Source organism: Pygoscelis adeliae, unplaced genomic scaffold (genome assembly GCF_000699105.1).
Source record: "Pygoscelis adeliae isolate BGI_AS28 unplaced genomic scaffold, ASM69910v1 Scaffold93, whole genome shotgun sequence".
NCBI classification, from domain to species: Eukaryota; Metazoa; Chordata; class Aves; order Sphenisciformes; family Spheniscidae; genus Pygoscelis; species Pygoscelis adeliae.
In genome coordinates this window covers 194,142-205,481 of record NW_008824469.1, presented here as the reverse complement: position 1 = coordinate 205,481, position 11,340 = coordinate 194,142, and the positions used below count along the sequence as shown (strand labels likewise).

At 39.0% G+C, this 11,340-nt stretch overlaps 1 protein-coding gene across 1 annotated transcript; it reads left to right on the top strand.

Moving 5' to 3' along the window:
• The first annotated feature begins 387 nt into the window (after nt 1-387).
• On the top strand, nt 388-10,738 carry TCTN2 (tectonic family member 2). Its single transcript, XM_009321210.1, has 18 exons — nt 388-403; nt 815-928; nt 1,247-1,320; nt 2,080-2,275; nt 2,521-2,621; nt 2,995-3,191; nt 3,427-3,550; nt 4,213-4,348; nt 5,030-5,095; nt 5,940-6,068; nt 6,283-6,360; nt 6,683-6,763; nt 7,079-7,190; nt 7,589-7,692; nt 8,154-8,310; nt 8,984-9,109; nt 9,583-9,671; nt 10,491-10,738. The coding sequence occupies exons 1-18, from the start codon at nt 388-390 to the stop codon at nt 10,604-10,606; spliced, it is 2,016 nt and encodes a 671-aa protein (XP_009319485.1). The 3' UTR covers nt 10,607-10,738.
• Nucleotides 10,739-11,340: the final 602 nt, after the last annotated feature.

The window sequence follows — 11,340 nt, the reverse complement described above, 5'->3', positions numbered from 1 at the left end:
GGGCGGGGGGGAGGCTGCCGAGGGAAGGGGGCCAAAAGGGCGGCCGGGGGTGAGGGGAAGAGGGGGTCGGTTTGCGGCGGCACTTTCCCTGACTGACTCCCTGAATGGTGGGGCCTGCCCGGGTGGGCGTGAGGGGAGGCCGCGGAGGCCCGGAGGGGTCCCCAGGGACTAGCAGGTCGGGGGCCTTTGGTGCCCCTGCCTTAACCCGAAGGTGCTGGCCCTGGAGTTTTCTGCCGCTGCTTAGCACTGGGGGAGACCCGGAGGGGGAAAGGTGGAGCTGCTTGTGTTGGACCTTTCAATGCTGGTAAAGTCTGTAAAGGAAATTGAAGTGAAACTCCCAACTTAGAGCCCTAAACTTGAAACTACGTCCACGTGCTGAGGTCCGCAATGACTGGATCAACAGGTAGCGGCACACCCCTGATACCCTTCATAGCCACAAGAAATTAAAAAGTGTAAACTGAAGTCAGCAAGGAATGCTAAATATGTTGTTGCCTGACCTAAGTAGTATCTGCATGGGGCAGCAAGTGCTGCAGTCTCCTGCCATAATGTTATTCTACTGCGTGTTTACGGAGCATCTTGGCAAGTGTAAACTTGCGGTATGGAAAGCAATGGTGAACCCACTGCTCTCGCACTTCGCAAGAATGTAAATACAATCCTGTACTAGGCATCACAAGGTATTTTTATTCTATTTGTGACAATTTAAAGTATAGGAAGGTAAGAATCTAGCCCAAATGTAAGACCTAAATATGTCTTAGAGATGCTACCTTTTTCAGTTAGTGTGCATTAAGACTTGTTTCTTTCTCTCTTTTTTTAGTCTTCCAGCCTTCATTTATCCATATGTCAGGGCCCAGAGTCAATTCGTTTTTTCTTGGAAATTCTTCAGGAGTTAATTTTTCTATAATTTTAAGTCCTATAGATGAAGAGACAGGTAAGAACACTTCACCCCCCCCACCCACCCACCCCCAATGGTAAGTAAATAAATGTTTGAACTTGAACTATTAATATTTCTTTGACACTAAAATTGCTGGAGAAACGACAATGCACTTCATTTAGTGCTTTAATAGTTACTGAAATAGGAACTCCAAAGGACTTCTGCTGATTAAGCCCTTAGTCCTCTGTTGACTCCTTGTCAGCTGGGCCTGAGGGTATGCCTACTTGAAGGCACAAGAGGAGTTTAAATTGTACTTATTTTCCAGTCTTTTCTAAATTACATTGGAATACTTTTAAAATGTTTATTTTGATACAGGAAAATCGCAACTTGCAAATTGCAGCGGAAGTAAAAGAGCTAGTGACTGGAATTTGAATGTAACATCTGGTATGGTATGTAAAATAGTGATTCTTCCCTGAAATGGGAAGGATTGAATTGTCATATATTAAGGGCTAATGAAATACTAGCAAAATGTTAATGTACTAACAACCCAGTTTGAATGTCTTGCCCTTGCCTTTCTTCCTTGACATATCCCTTTGTGTGGATGTCCTTGCTGGAGTTTGCTGATGTGCAGCTTTGACACTGGTTCCTTGTTGTCCTCCTCCCCTCCAGAATTGCCTGTACTTCCTGGCTGGCTGTAGCATTTGAGATTGTTTCAGATCTGCTGGAAGGATCTAACAGAAATAAAAAAGTAGTGGGTTTATACAGCATGAGCTCTGGAACATCTGTTTTGTTAGACTTGCCTTCAGTGTTATGTTATACATAATTCCTCAGGGGTTTTATCAACTCTGCAGTCATTCTAGTTTTCAACTGAAGGTAGCTGTAAAAACTGAAATTCACTTTTCAGTATTTGTTCTTTTCTTTAGAATTGCGCATATGATTTCTGAGGTAACTTAATCTGTGTGCATGCCTTAAAAAGTTCTGTGTACAGTTCATATCCTCACTGTATTTGCATATCTCAGTAGCAGACCCTTTGTCATTCCACTCTCAACAAATGTCCGATTTTATATAGGAAGAATATCATTGCATTGTAGCGCTGACAAAACACAGTGGTACTGAAACTTCTCTTTTGGAAGCTGGTGAGTGGTATAAATAAGAGTAATTTAACACAAGCCGTCAAAGCTGTCAAACTTTTTTTTGCATTTTTTCAGAACACTTCCAAAGCGACTATAAGCTTGACTAGAAATCTGCAGTTGTGTTTGCCAAATGCCACTGACTGCTGCACAACACCTCTCTGCGTGGTTGAAACACTTCAGGTTTTAGCTTGCCGTGATTCAGTGATGTTGGCACATCTCCTGATTCAAGCTGAAATATATGCCAACTCTTCCTTTACAGGAAATGTGTCAGGTAAGTGTTCAGATACGCTAAAGAAGAAATGGCGTTTTGGCTGTTCTTTCCCTCTATATATGGAAAAATAAAAACTGGGATTTGGGCAGCAGTAAGAGATACTGAATAATCATTAATGGAATTTAACAAAAGGTGTGTACACAGTCAGAATAAACTGCAATGCGCATGGTCTATTTATTTGGATTCCAGTCCATTTTATCTGCTTTTTCTCTTTTTTTTTTTTTTTTTTTTTAATTCTTTTGCAGAAAATGCGACTATCATCCCAAACCAGGTGTTTCAGCCATTGGGCTCTTGTCCTTGTGACTTGACAGCTGGAGCTTGTGATGTTCGTTGTTGCTGTGATCCGGTACTTATTTCATATTAAACTTTGATTAAGAGTTTCAGAATTTCTAGGCTCTTTCTGTTGTCTGGGGAGAGAGAGAGGTACTGAATGCTTCAGACTAGATGGGGCTAGAGGGCTTGTCTGGATTTTCCGGTATTTCTAATAGTAAATATGACCTCTCTCTACAAAATTGGTTTGATTTACCTGTAAGTATAGAATCACAGAATCATAGAATAGTTTGGGTGGGAAGGAACCTTTAGAGGTCATCTAGTCCAACCCCCCTGCAGTGCGCAATGAGCAGGAACATCTTCAACTAGATCAGGTTGCTCACTATGGCTATAGTGCCTATGGTAATGCAATTACTGTGCTAAAAAGTGACCATTCTTTTCCCTTTCAGGAATGTACACCAGACTTGAAGCAGTTATTCAATGAATCATGTTTCACTGGAGTGTTTGGTGGGGATGTAAACCCACCTTTTGATCAGCTGTGCTCTTCTCGGTCAATGGAATATACCCCTGATTGGTTTCCCTTCCTTTGTGTACAGTCTTCTCTTAACAATACACCATTTCTTGGCTACTTTTATCATGGCTCCACGTAAGTCTTAAGAAAACTTATTTTCTCAACACACGCATTAGGCGTGCTACCGAAAATATAACCTGTTTTTATAATGAAAGTTATTTTGAAATTGGAATTTTAGGGGGTGAACTTTAAGTGCAAATGGAGAAATGTCATCGGTACTATATAAGAACACAGGACATGAACGCAAATATATAATTATTTGTGTGAGGTAGAGAGCAAAGAATTGTTTAATTTTTAAACTTGTTTGCAGTTCTACACCCAGAGTTCCTCTGTTTAAGATCCCTTTACAAACTTCTCCTGGGAAACTTTTCACTGGTTACAGACAAGGAGATCCAATTATGACAGAAGAAAATGAGTATTTTACCATTCCCCAGGTAATCACTTCATGTTTAGGAACTTTTGGTTCCTTTTGGATGTTTGATATTCTCCATCTATCATGCTCCTTATGGCTTTGTAACCAGATTCTGCAACTTGCTGTTGTAAAGCGGTGGAATATATTTTTCACAAAAAAAAACCCCAACCCAAACCCACAAAATCATTATTAAAAGTAAACGTTATCCTTCCTGATCCCCCTACCTATCCCCCAAAATGGTAATGTTTTAATTATTTCAAGAGATAAAAGCAAGCTTGGCATCCCAATTACTAGTTTATGGCTTACCATATTTCTGTATTTTTTGGTTTGCCTGCTGCATTACGGAGCACTATAGTTGGTTTTTCCTTTGAATCTTAGTCATCTGATTGTACTGTTTTCGAATTCCTTTTGCATTTTAGAGAGACTCACTGGTTATAATTATTTTGACAAATCAGGATGAAGCCTTACTGTACGTTGAAACTATTTTGAAAGCTATGCTTTTTAAATTTTAACCTCTCTCTTGCTACAGATTGAGGTATTCTGATAACATCAGATTACTTGTTTGTCAAAGTGTCATGTAGCTGTAGTACTACTTGGAGCATTTCACTAACAAATAGTCTTAAAATGAAAAGCAAAGGGCTAGGAAAGGGTCCAACATACTTACTTCTGTTGAATTATCTGCAGCAATCCATGGCTGGACAGTGTGTTGGAAATGCCCCTGTAGCGTATCTCCAGAACTTTGATGTCAAATGCCTGACCAATCTAGCATCTTACAAGGAGGGACTGCCCCATGACGTGAGGATAAACAGTGGTGCTGGAGGTATGCTCTATAAGCCCTAACAGAAATGTGTTTTATGTTTCTCAGAGCTGCTAGAACAGAACAAACCCGAGGGCTGTTGGCACGGTAGCTACATGTAATATCTTTGTTATCTGGTGGCTGTAGTTCAGCATTTGGAGATGTTCTATTCCTGTTTCTGATGACCTTCCAGCAAGTTCCCCACTATTTTCCAAGATTTGGGATGTAAGAAATAGTGAGATTGGCCTTTGTTCCCCATTTATTGTTTCTGGTGACTCGTACTGGTTATGGCTACACATGACAGAACAGAGCATCTCTTTCTATTTTCAGGCTGCTGCAGAGCCCTTTTTCTGTCAAGAGGGTGCAGTATCATCATTAGTGAGAAGTGGTTACTTTCTGCATTACAAAAGCATATACTTATGAAGTGTCCTTCAGGAGTTTGAGATAATATGATTACCAGCATGAAGAAAATTTATGCTACATAATTGTCTAATTTTGTTCGTCTATATTACCTTCGTAAGACCCAGAGATAACTAGCTTTGCTCTCAAAATACATAAACTGTTTGGTCCTTTACCAAAATTAATTTTCTAAATAATTTTATACTTCATTTTCATAACAACAAGGATTGCACCTTGGATGTGAAAACAGTACATCTGTTTCTCTTATTAGTCAGGAGTACTGCAGTGTTTGTTTTTTATTCTCAGACTTCATCCAACAAAATGTCATCTATAGGACCATCACCAACATGGGCAAATTCATCACTGAAAGTGGTATGTCTCTTCCATTTAATAAATATGTTTCTTACCTAGCCTGGACTATATAAGGAAGAGATGATTTTGATGACTAAAATGTTCACCTGCTGCAATTCTTAGGAGGGATCTTGTATGTTACCTGATGCTCAAAAAGTAAACTGTTTGGCTTACTGCAAAGCAGAAAGTATTTAATTTACCCCAACTTCATTTAAAGTTGGTCAAGAAATCGGGTCCCTTAGCTTACATTGAAAGTAATTTTTGAGAAGGAAAAAAACCAAAACAAAACAAAGATATGAAGAACACTTCAAAAAAATCTCCAGGATGAACATGTAAGTGGGGTGGGCAGACTGTAAGCAGATGTATGTGTGTCTGTTTCGTAAGCTCTCGTGCCTTTTTAAGGGCCTTTTACAACCAATGAAGCAGTTGTTTGAGGTAGAACAGTGGTTCCCAGTCAGCGAGAGGGTAATGCAGCACAAATGAAACTAATGGAACCCAAGCTAATGTGTTTTTCTGGGCAGTGCTGGCTCCCTGGAAGGGATGAGATGAAAGCAGGGGGAGTCCTGAGTCCAGAGAAGTGCATCAGCTGGTGATGTAAAGTCCAGTGCTGGGCTCTTCAGGAGAGGTTTAGCTACAAAGGGACCTGGAACCACTGATGTTAAAATATTGATAAGCTTTGGGATTGTACTGTCGCACTGTCCTAGTAAGATGGGACTTAAACAGTAAAATCAATTATCAAAAAGGTAAATGTTATAATTTCCAGAATTTTGCTAGAGTTTTTTTAATGTGTTCTTTTTGAGCTACAGTAACACAGCTTTCTAATTAGCAGTGCTTTTCATTATGGCCTTTTTTTTTCTTCTGCCAGAAAGCCTTCATACTGCTGAGGTTCTGTGTCAAAATGTAACTTTTGCAGAGCATTATACGTTCATTTGGAAAGACAAGAACATAGAGCAAATAAATGTCACAGTCTTCCTCGGAAGTTTATGTGATGGAGGTATCATGAAATTTCTTTTGCTTTTTGATTTTTTTTTTTTTTTTCTTCAGCATGGAAATTCTCTGATAGAATCTCTCATTTACTAATACTTCTTAAAAAGAATTTCCCCTGGACTCTGGAAAGAAAATTTATGGGGCTGATTTCCCCATAGAGCATACTTTTTGCTAATTTACTTATTTAAAAGTAAAGTCATATTTTTTTTTTCTTTTACCAGAAATACTGACACAGAGATTCACAGTCAAATTTCTAAGTTTAAAGAGTACTAATGCAACAGAACTGTTTGGGAATCCAGGTATTAATAGTTTATTTTGCCTCTTAAAAGTGAAAAGAAAAAAGTTTCATACTGTACAGATATAAAACACAGGAACTGATAATCTCTTTCATACTTCTTTACGTTGCTAGCCCCCACCTTCCTGTCTTAATGCACTACCAATTGTAATAGCGGTGATTGGTTCTTAGGCTTTTGTTGTACAGATATTATTTAAAGTGAGTGTATTCCTACTGTAATGGAAATGTCTGTTCATTTTCTTCAAGATTGATGACATTATTATTAAAACAACGCTAATGCTTATAGGTTCTTATACAGTGTTTATGATTTACCCTTCTATGTTTAGGTTATCAAGTTGGAAAACCAGTGAGAGCTGCAAATATGAATGCTTCTGATACTTTTGGAAGCCTCAACATTTGGCAGCCAGGTACTGGCTTGTGAGGTTGCAACTTCAACTGTAGTTCATGCTAAAATACTTTTTTTTTTTTTTGGTACATATTTTAGTTAAGAACCTCTACCAAATTTTGCTTTTCTAGACTATTCCCTAGCCTTTATTCAATCTTCAGTGAGTAAGCCTCTAATGCTTTCTTGGAAAATTTAAGTTGAATGGACTTGTATCTATATTTGAACTATACTACTTGGTGTTTTGCATTCTGATGTTTGATATTTTTGCACAAAATTGAAAGCTAGAGATCAAAAGGTTGATATAAGAAAGCTCAAGTAAGATGTTTTCATTTCATAGCTGGCAGAGGTTTATGTACGTCGGCAGCTTATACACCAGTTTTATTCGGATTAGATTCACTCTCTGGGTGCATTCTAGAAGTTGGTATTAATGAAGATTGCGGCCTTTTGAGGTGAGCTACGTAGGTTGACTTGTTTTTCCCTGCATTCCTCTTGTTGCTGATTACATGATTCTCTACAAGTGCCTACTATCAGCACTGTTACATTCTTTTTAAATGTTCATGTATGCATTTCAGCTTTCTGTGGTTGATAGTCTCCCTTTTTTTTAAAAGGGAAATTATAATAATAGTTTGACTCAGATCTCCCTGTATTCAAATGAGGATTATGTTAGGGTGGGATGCTTTGCCATTTCTTCCCTTGAACAGATAGTTCAATAGTTCAAGTCTAGTTTTGTTGAGTGATAACATCTTTCGGAGGAAACTGACCTTAGGATATAATAATATTACTACAACCCAGAGTGGTAGACAGTACAGATTTACTTTTTGTGTAATCTTACATTCTTATTTTGCAGAGGAAAGGTAACTGAGAAATTGAATTCATTAATACAAGCTACTCACATCGGAAAGAGGGACAATTCAAGTTACAGTGATCTAAATGACTGGGTGGAAATTATACGTAAGTGAGGTTTGTGTTGTTGTTTATAGTCTAAATATGCCCATACGATGAATAGAGCATCTCAAAATAAAACCAAAATGTAATTTCAAATGCCTAAAGATACTGATCTGTGCCTGGATCCATCCATCCGTATATGTGTACAGACGTGCATATAACTCAATATGTATACGGACACTGCACTACCATGTATTTTACTGTCAGCCTGTAAACATATGACTTGGTATTTTAGTTCTCTGTTGATAAAGTACTCCTTTTCTTTATGTGTATTTTATATAGAGAAAACATGTTTTTCTGTGTCCCTGTGCGACAGTTACTGGTACTTCACTGGACGGGGCTCTGAGCAACCTGATCTAGTTGAAGATGTCCCTGCTCATTGCAGGGGGGGTGGACTAGATGATCTTTGGAGGTCCCTACCAACCCAAACTATTCTATGATTTAAATAACTCTGTTCTCCTCCATAGGTCTTGATCCATTTAATTCTGATACCAATGTGAGCAGTGGAAACTTAAAAGGCATTTGTCTAGATATTCCTGCAAATCTGAATATTCGCATAATCTTTGCTGATGTGGGTGCAGTACAAGGGATTCCCCAGCAAGAGATTCTTGCTGTGCAGATCAGGTAGAGAGTTTTGTGTCTCTGGCTATCTGACAAATAAATGTTTCATTTTGAGACTTGCTTACCTAACATGTGCAGATTAAATTTTACAAACAAAAATGTTGTTTTGTTATTTCTAATTTTTTACATGCCTTTTATTTGTATTTGCAGCCCAAATTCCTTTGATCACAACTGGGTTTGCCTTTCTCCCTCTGAAATAAATATAATAATAATAAAAAAATAATGGTCAACAGTAGACAGTCTTTCTACTTCACTGAAATATTAAATAAAATCTATGATGCTGCCAGTAGTAGGCATATGCAGGGCATTCTATCAGAAGAACGTTTTAATTTCTTGTCACGTGGTGGAAGTGACAACATTGTCCTGTGTTCTGACTTACCCCAATGTAGAGCTCTTCTTGAGAGCTGTGGTAAATGCTTTATTGTTTCCTGAAACAGGGAATTTTCACTTTGCAAATGCTTTTTTTTCCCCCAAGTCAATCCCAATCAAATAAATGGGATTCTGTTCCACTTTATCTCATTTCCAGGCTTTGCAAGTTCTCTCCCTGCATGGTGTTGAAAATCCAGAGATCATCAACCACCTCCTAAATACTGCGTATTTTGTCCTTTGATGGTTATGTTTAGGCTCTAAAATTCCATTTACAGCCCTCAAGTAATAGTTATGCATATTCTTACAGTTACTCAACAGTAATATGGCAATTCCAGTGCGGGCTTACCTGTGAAAACAGCATCAGCTTTCTTCCCATCACTGCTTCTGTTCAGTTTATTAAAGTGCCAGCTCAGCCACCCATTCCAATGACAAGGTAATTTTTGTAAAAACACCGATACTTGACGTTACGTTAAGCAGATGTAATGTGAATAGCGTTGATCAAAAGGTTACTTTGGTTTGGTGGAGTACAGAGCAATAAGGCCTGGTTCAAGGATTTCATGAGTAACATGAAAGGCTGTAAATTACGCTGCAAAGTTGTCATTTGGTTTTAGCAGAAAAGCTTCTGTGTTTACTTGAGTGGATAAGGGGTTCTGTGTGAGGCTCCCAAACTATCCGTTGTCTGAAAATGTTCATCACAAAAAGAAACAGCTGACTAAAAATGACAGAAGTGGAGTAGAGGGGAGGCTCCTGTTTCCATTAGAGAAAAAAGTCGTAAGAGAATAACGAGTCGCTTGTGGTTTAGTTTTGTTTTTTCCTGTAATCTGGACACCTTTTCACTCTGTTTTTTCCACTTTTGCTGGTGTTCTGGTACTGTAGATAATAAACCTGTTTGGTTTTTTCCTTCAGATTTCAGATTAATTATACAGAATTTGACTGCAATCGAAATGATGTGTGCTGGCCACAACTTCTTTATCCATTGACACGGTTTTACACAGGTAAAAATAATAAGCGGTGTGGAATGCTGTGAACCGGCCATATTTCTTCGAAACGTAATTAGATGTGTGGAGTTTAGTCTGAAAGGATGCTTTGCAGTAGGGAATTAAAATTTCTCTTTTAGAAAGCATGGTCCAAAAAGTCTGTTTAATTTTTTCCTTGATAATGCATTGATTTTTTTAGTTAGAATAGTGGAAAAAATAATTACTTGGGAGTACTTTGTGGATAAGATTGAAATTTTGTGAGTATCTGTTTGGCAGAGAGAGATTCTTTTTCACTCCCCTGTAGAGTTTGGAGGGAGGAGAATGTATCACTTCATGGTACTGTTCCGTTTCCATTTCCTACTGTAATTGTAGCATTGTCAGTGTGTGTCATTGCCCTTGAAGGGTGGAGGGAGACTTTTGTTTCTCACTTTGCCAGTATGTGTTTTTCAGTCAGCCCACGAGTTCCAGTAAAAATTTGCCATATTGGTAAGACAATTAATATTTAAATTTCCTCTGTGTAAAACTGTGGTGGATTATGTTTCCTGGGAGGCTCCGTAGATGAAACATCTGGCATTTCAAAGGGCACCTGGACTCTGTTCTGAGAGCTGCATGGACAGAGGCAACTGCCCGTGTTTATTATCTGCACAACTTCAGGGACTAAAGTTATACAAAGTATGAAGCTTTATAAGTATGAAGCATCTTAATTCCTTGCTTTGTGCTCCATTGTTTTATTCAGACTATGCACGTACTTTAATCTGTATCTTTTGGGTTGTTGTCTAAACTGAAATTTAGCTCTCGTATGCTTACACTTTTTTCTCTCTTTTTTTTTTTTTCCAGGAGAACCATATTCCCAGTGTCTTGCTAAAGGCCTGTCATTGGCATTTCTTGTCTTACTTGCAGCAATTATGAGTAACCCTTGGTTTTCTAAATTATGGAATAGTTCTTTGGTTTAAAAATGTTGATGTAAAGAGAACCGCTTTTGTTAATATTTTAAGTACTTTTGGGTAATATTTATGGATAAACTAGACATTTTGTATAAACATTTAAAGATACATAAAATGCATACTCTTACGGTATCCAGAAAATGGCTGCGTTATTTAAAAAAAAAAAAAAGTAATAGAATTATTTTTAAGTGCTAGACTCTGCATTCGGAGCAGAGTTGGCTTCAGCGGGGTGAGCGCTGCATGAGTCCAGCCCCGCGTCCCCCTGCAGGGTCAGGGCCATCCTCATGGATGGACCTTTGTCCTGTCAAGCTTGTTCTCCCCTCCTGGCGTAGCGGGTCAAGGCGGCGGTTCCTTTCCACAGCAAACCCGTCACGCCCACCTGTTTTGGGAGCAGTGGACAGATTATTCGCTCTTCTGAAAAGTAACAGCGCTTCAGATGCTGTCATGTACTGATCTGCAATTCTCTTTCCCAGCTAACGCTTTTGCATTGGCAACCTGTATCTGGTCTGGGCGACGCAGGGTACAGAAAACACCGACTACTGATTTTCTTCAAATGACCAAACGCGATGTTCGGTTTGGGACTGGCCTGTGGTTCGGGTCTCACGGTTATCTCAGCGATGTGTTTCCTCCGTTACATCTTTTCACGTGGAAGCCCTTCACGCGGTGAATCCGTGACCGCCGGGGCGCTGTTTTCCATCCCATTTTTCGGCGTTCGCGGCGAGGGGGCTATCCCGAAGGACCCG

Bases quoted from the DNA above. Each gene is read 5' to 3' on its own strand.
- TCTN2 (XM_009321210.1), top strand. The intron at 929-1,246 runs GTAAGAACACTT...ATTTTGATACAG, and splicing joins TCCTATAGATGAAGAGACAG to GAAAATCGCAACTTGCAAAT. The intron at 6,764-7,078 runs GTACTGGCTTGT...TTCATTTCATAG, and splicing joins CCTCAACATTTGGCAGCCAG to CTGGCAGAGGTTTATGTACG.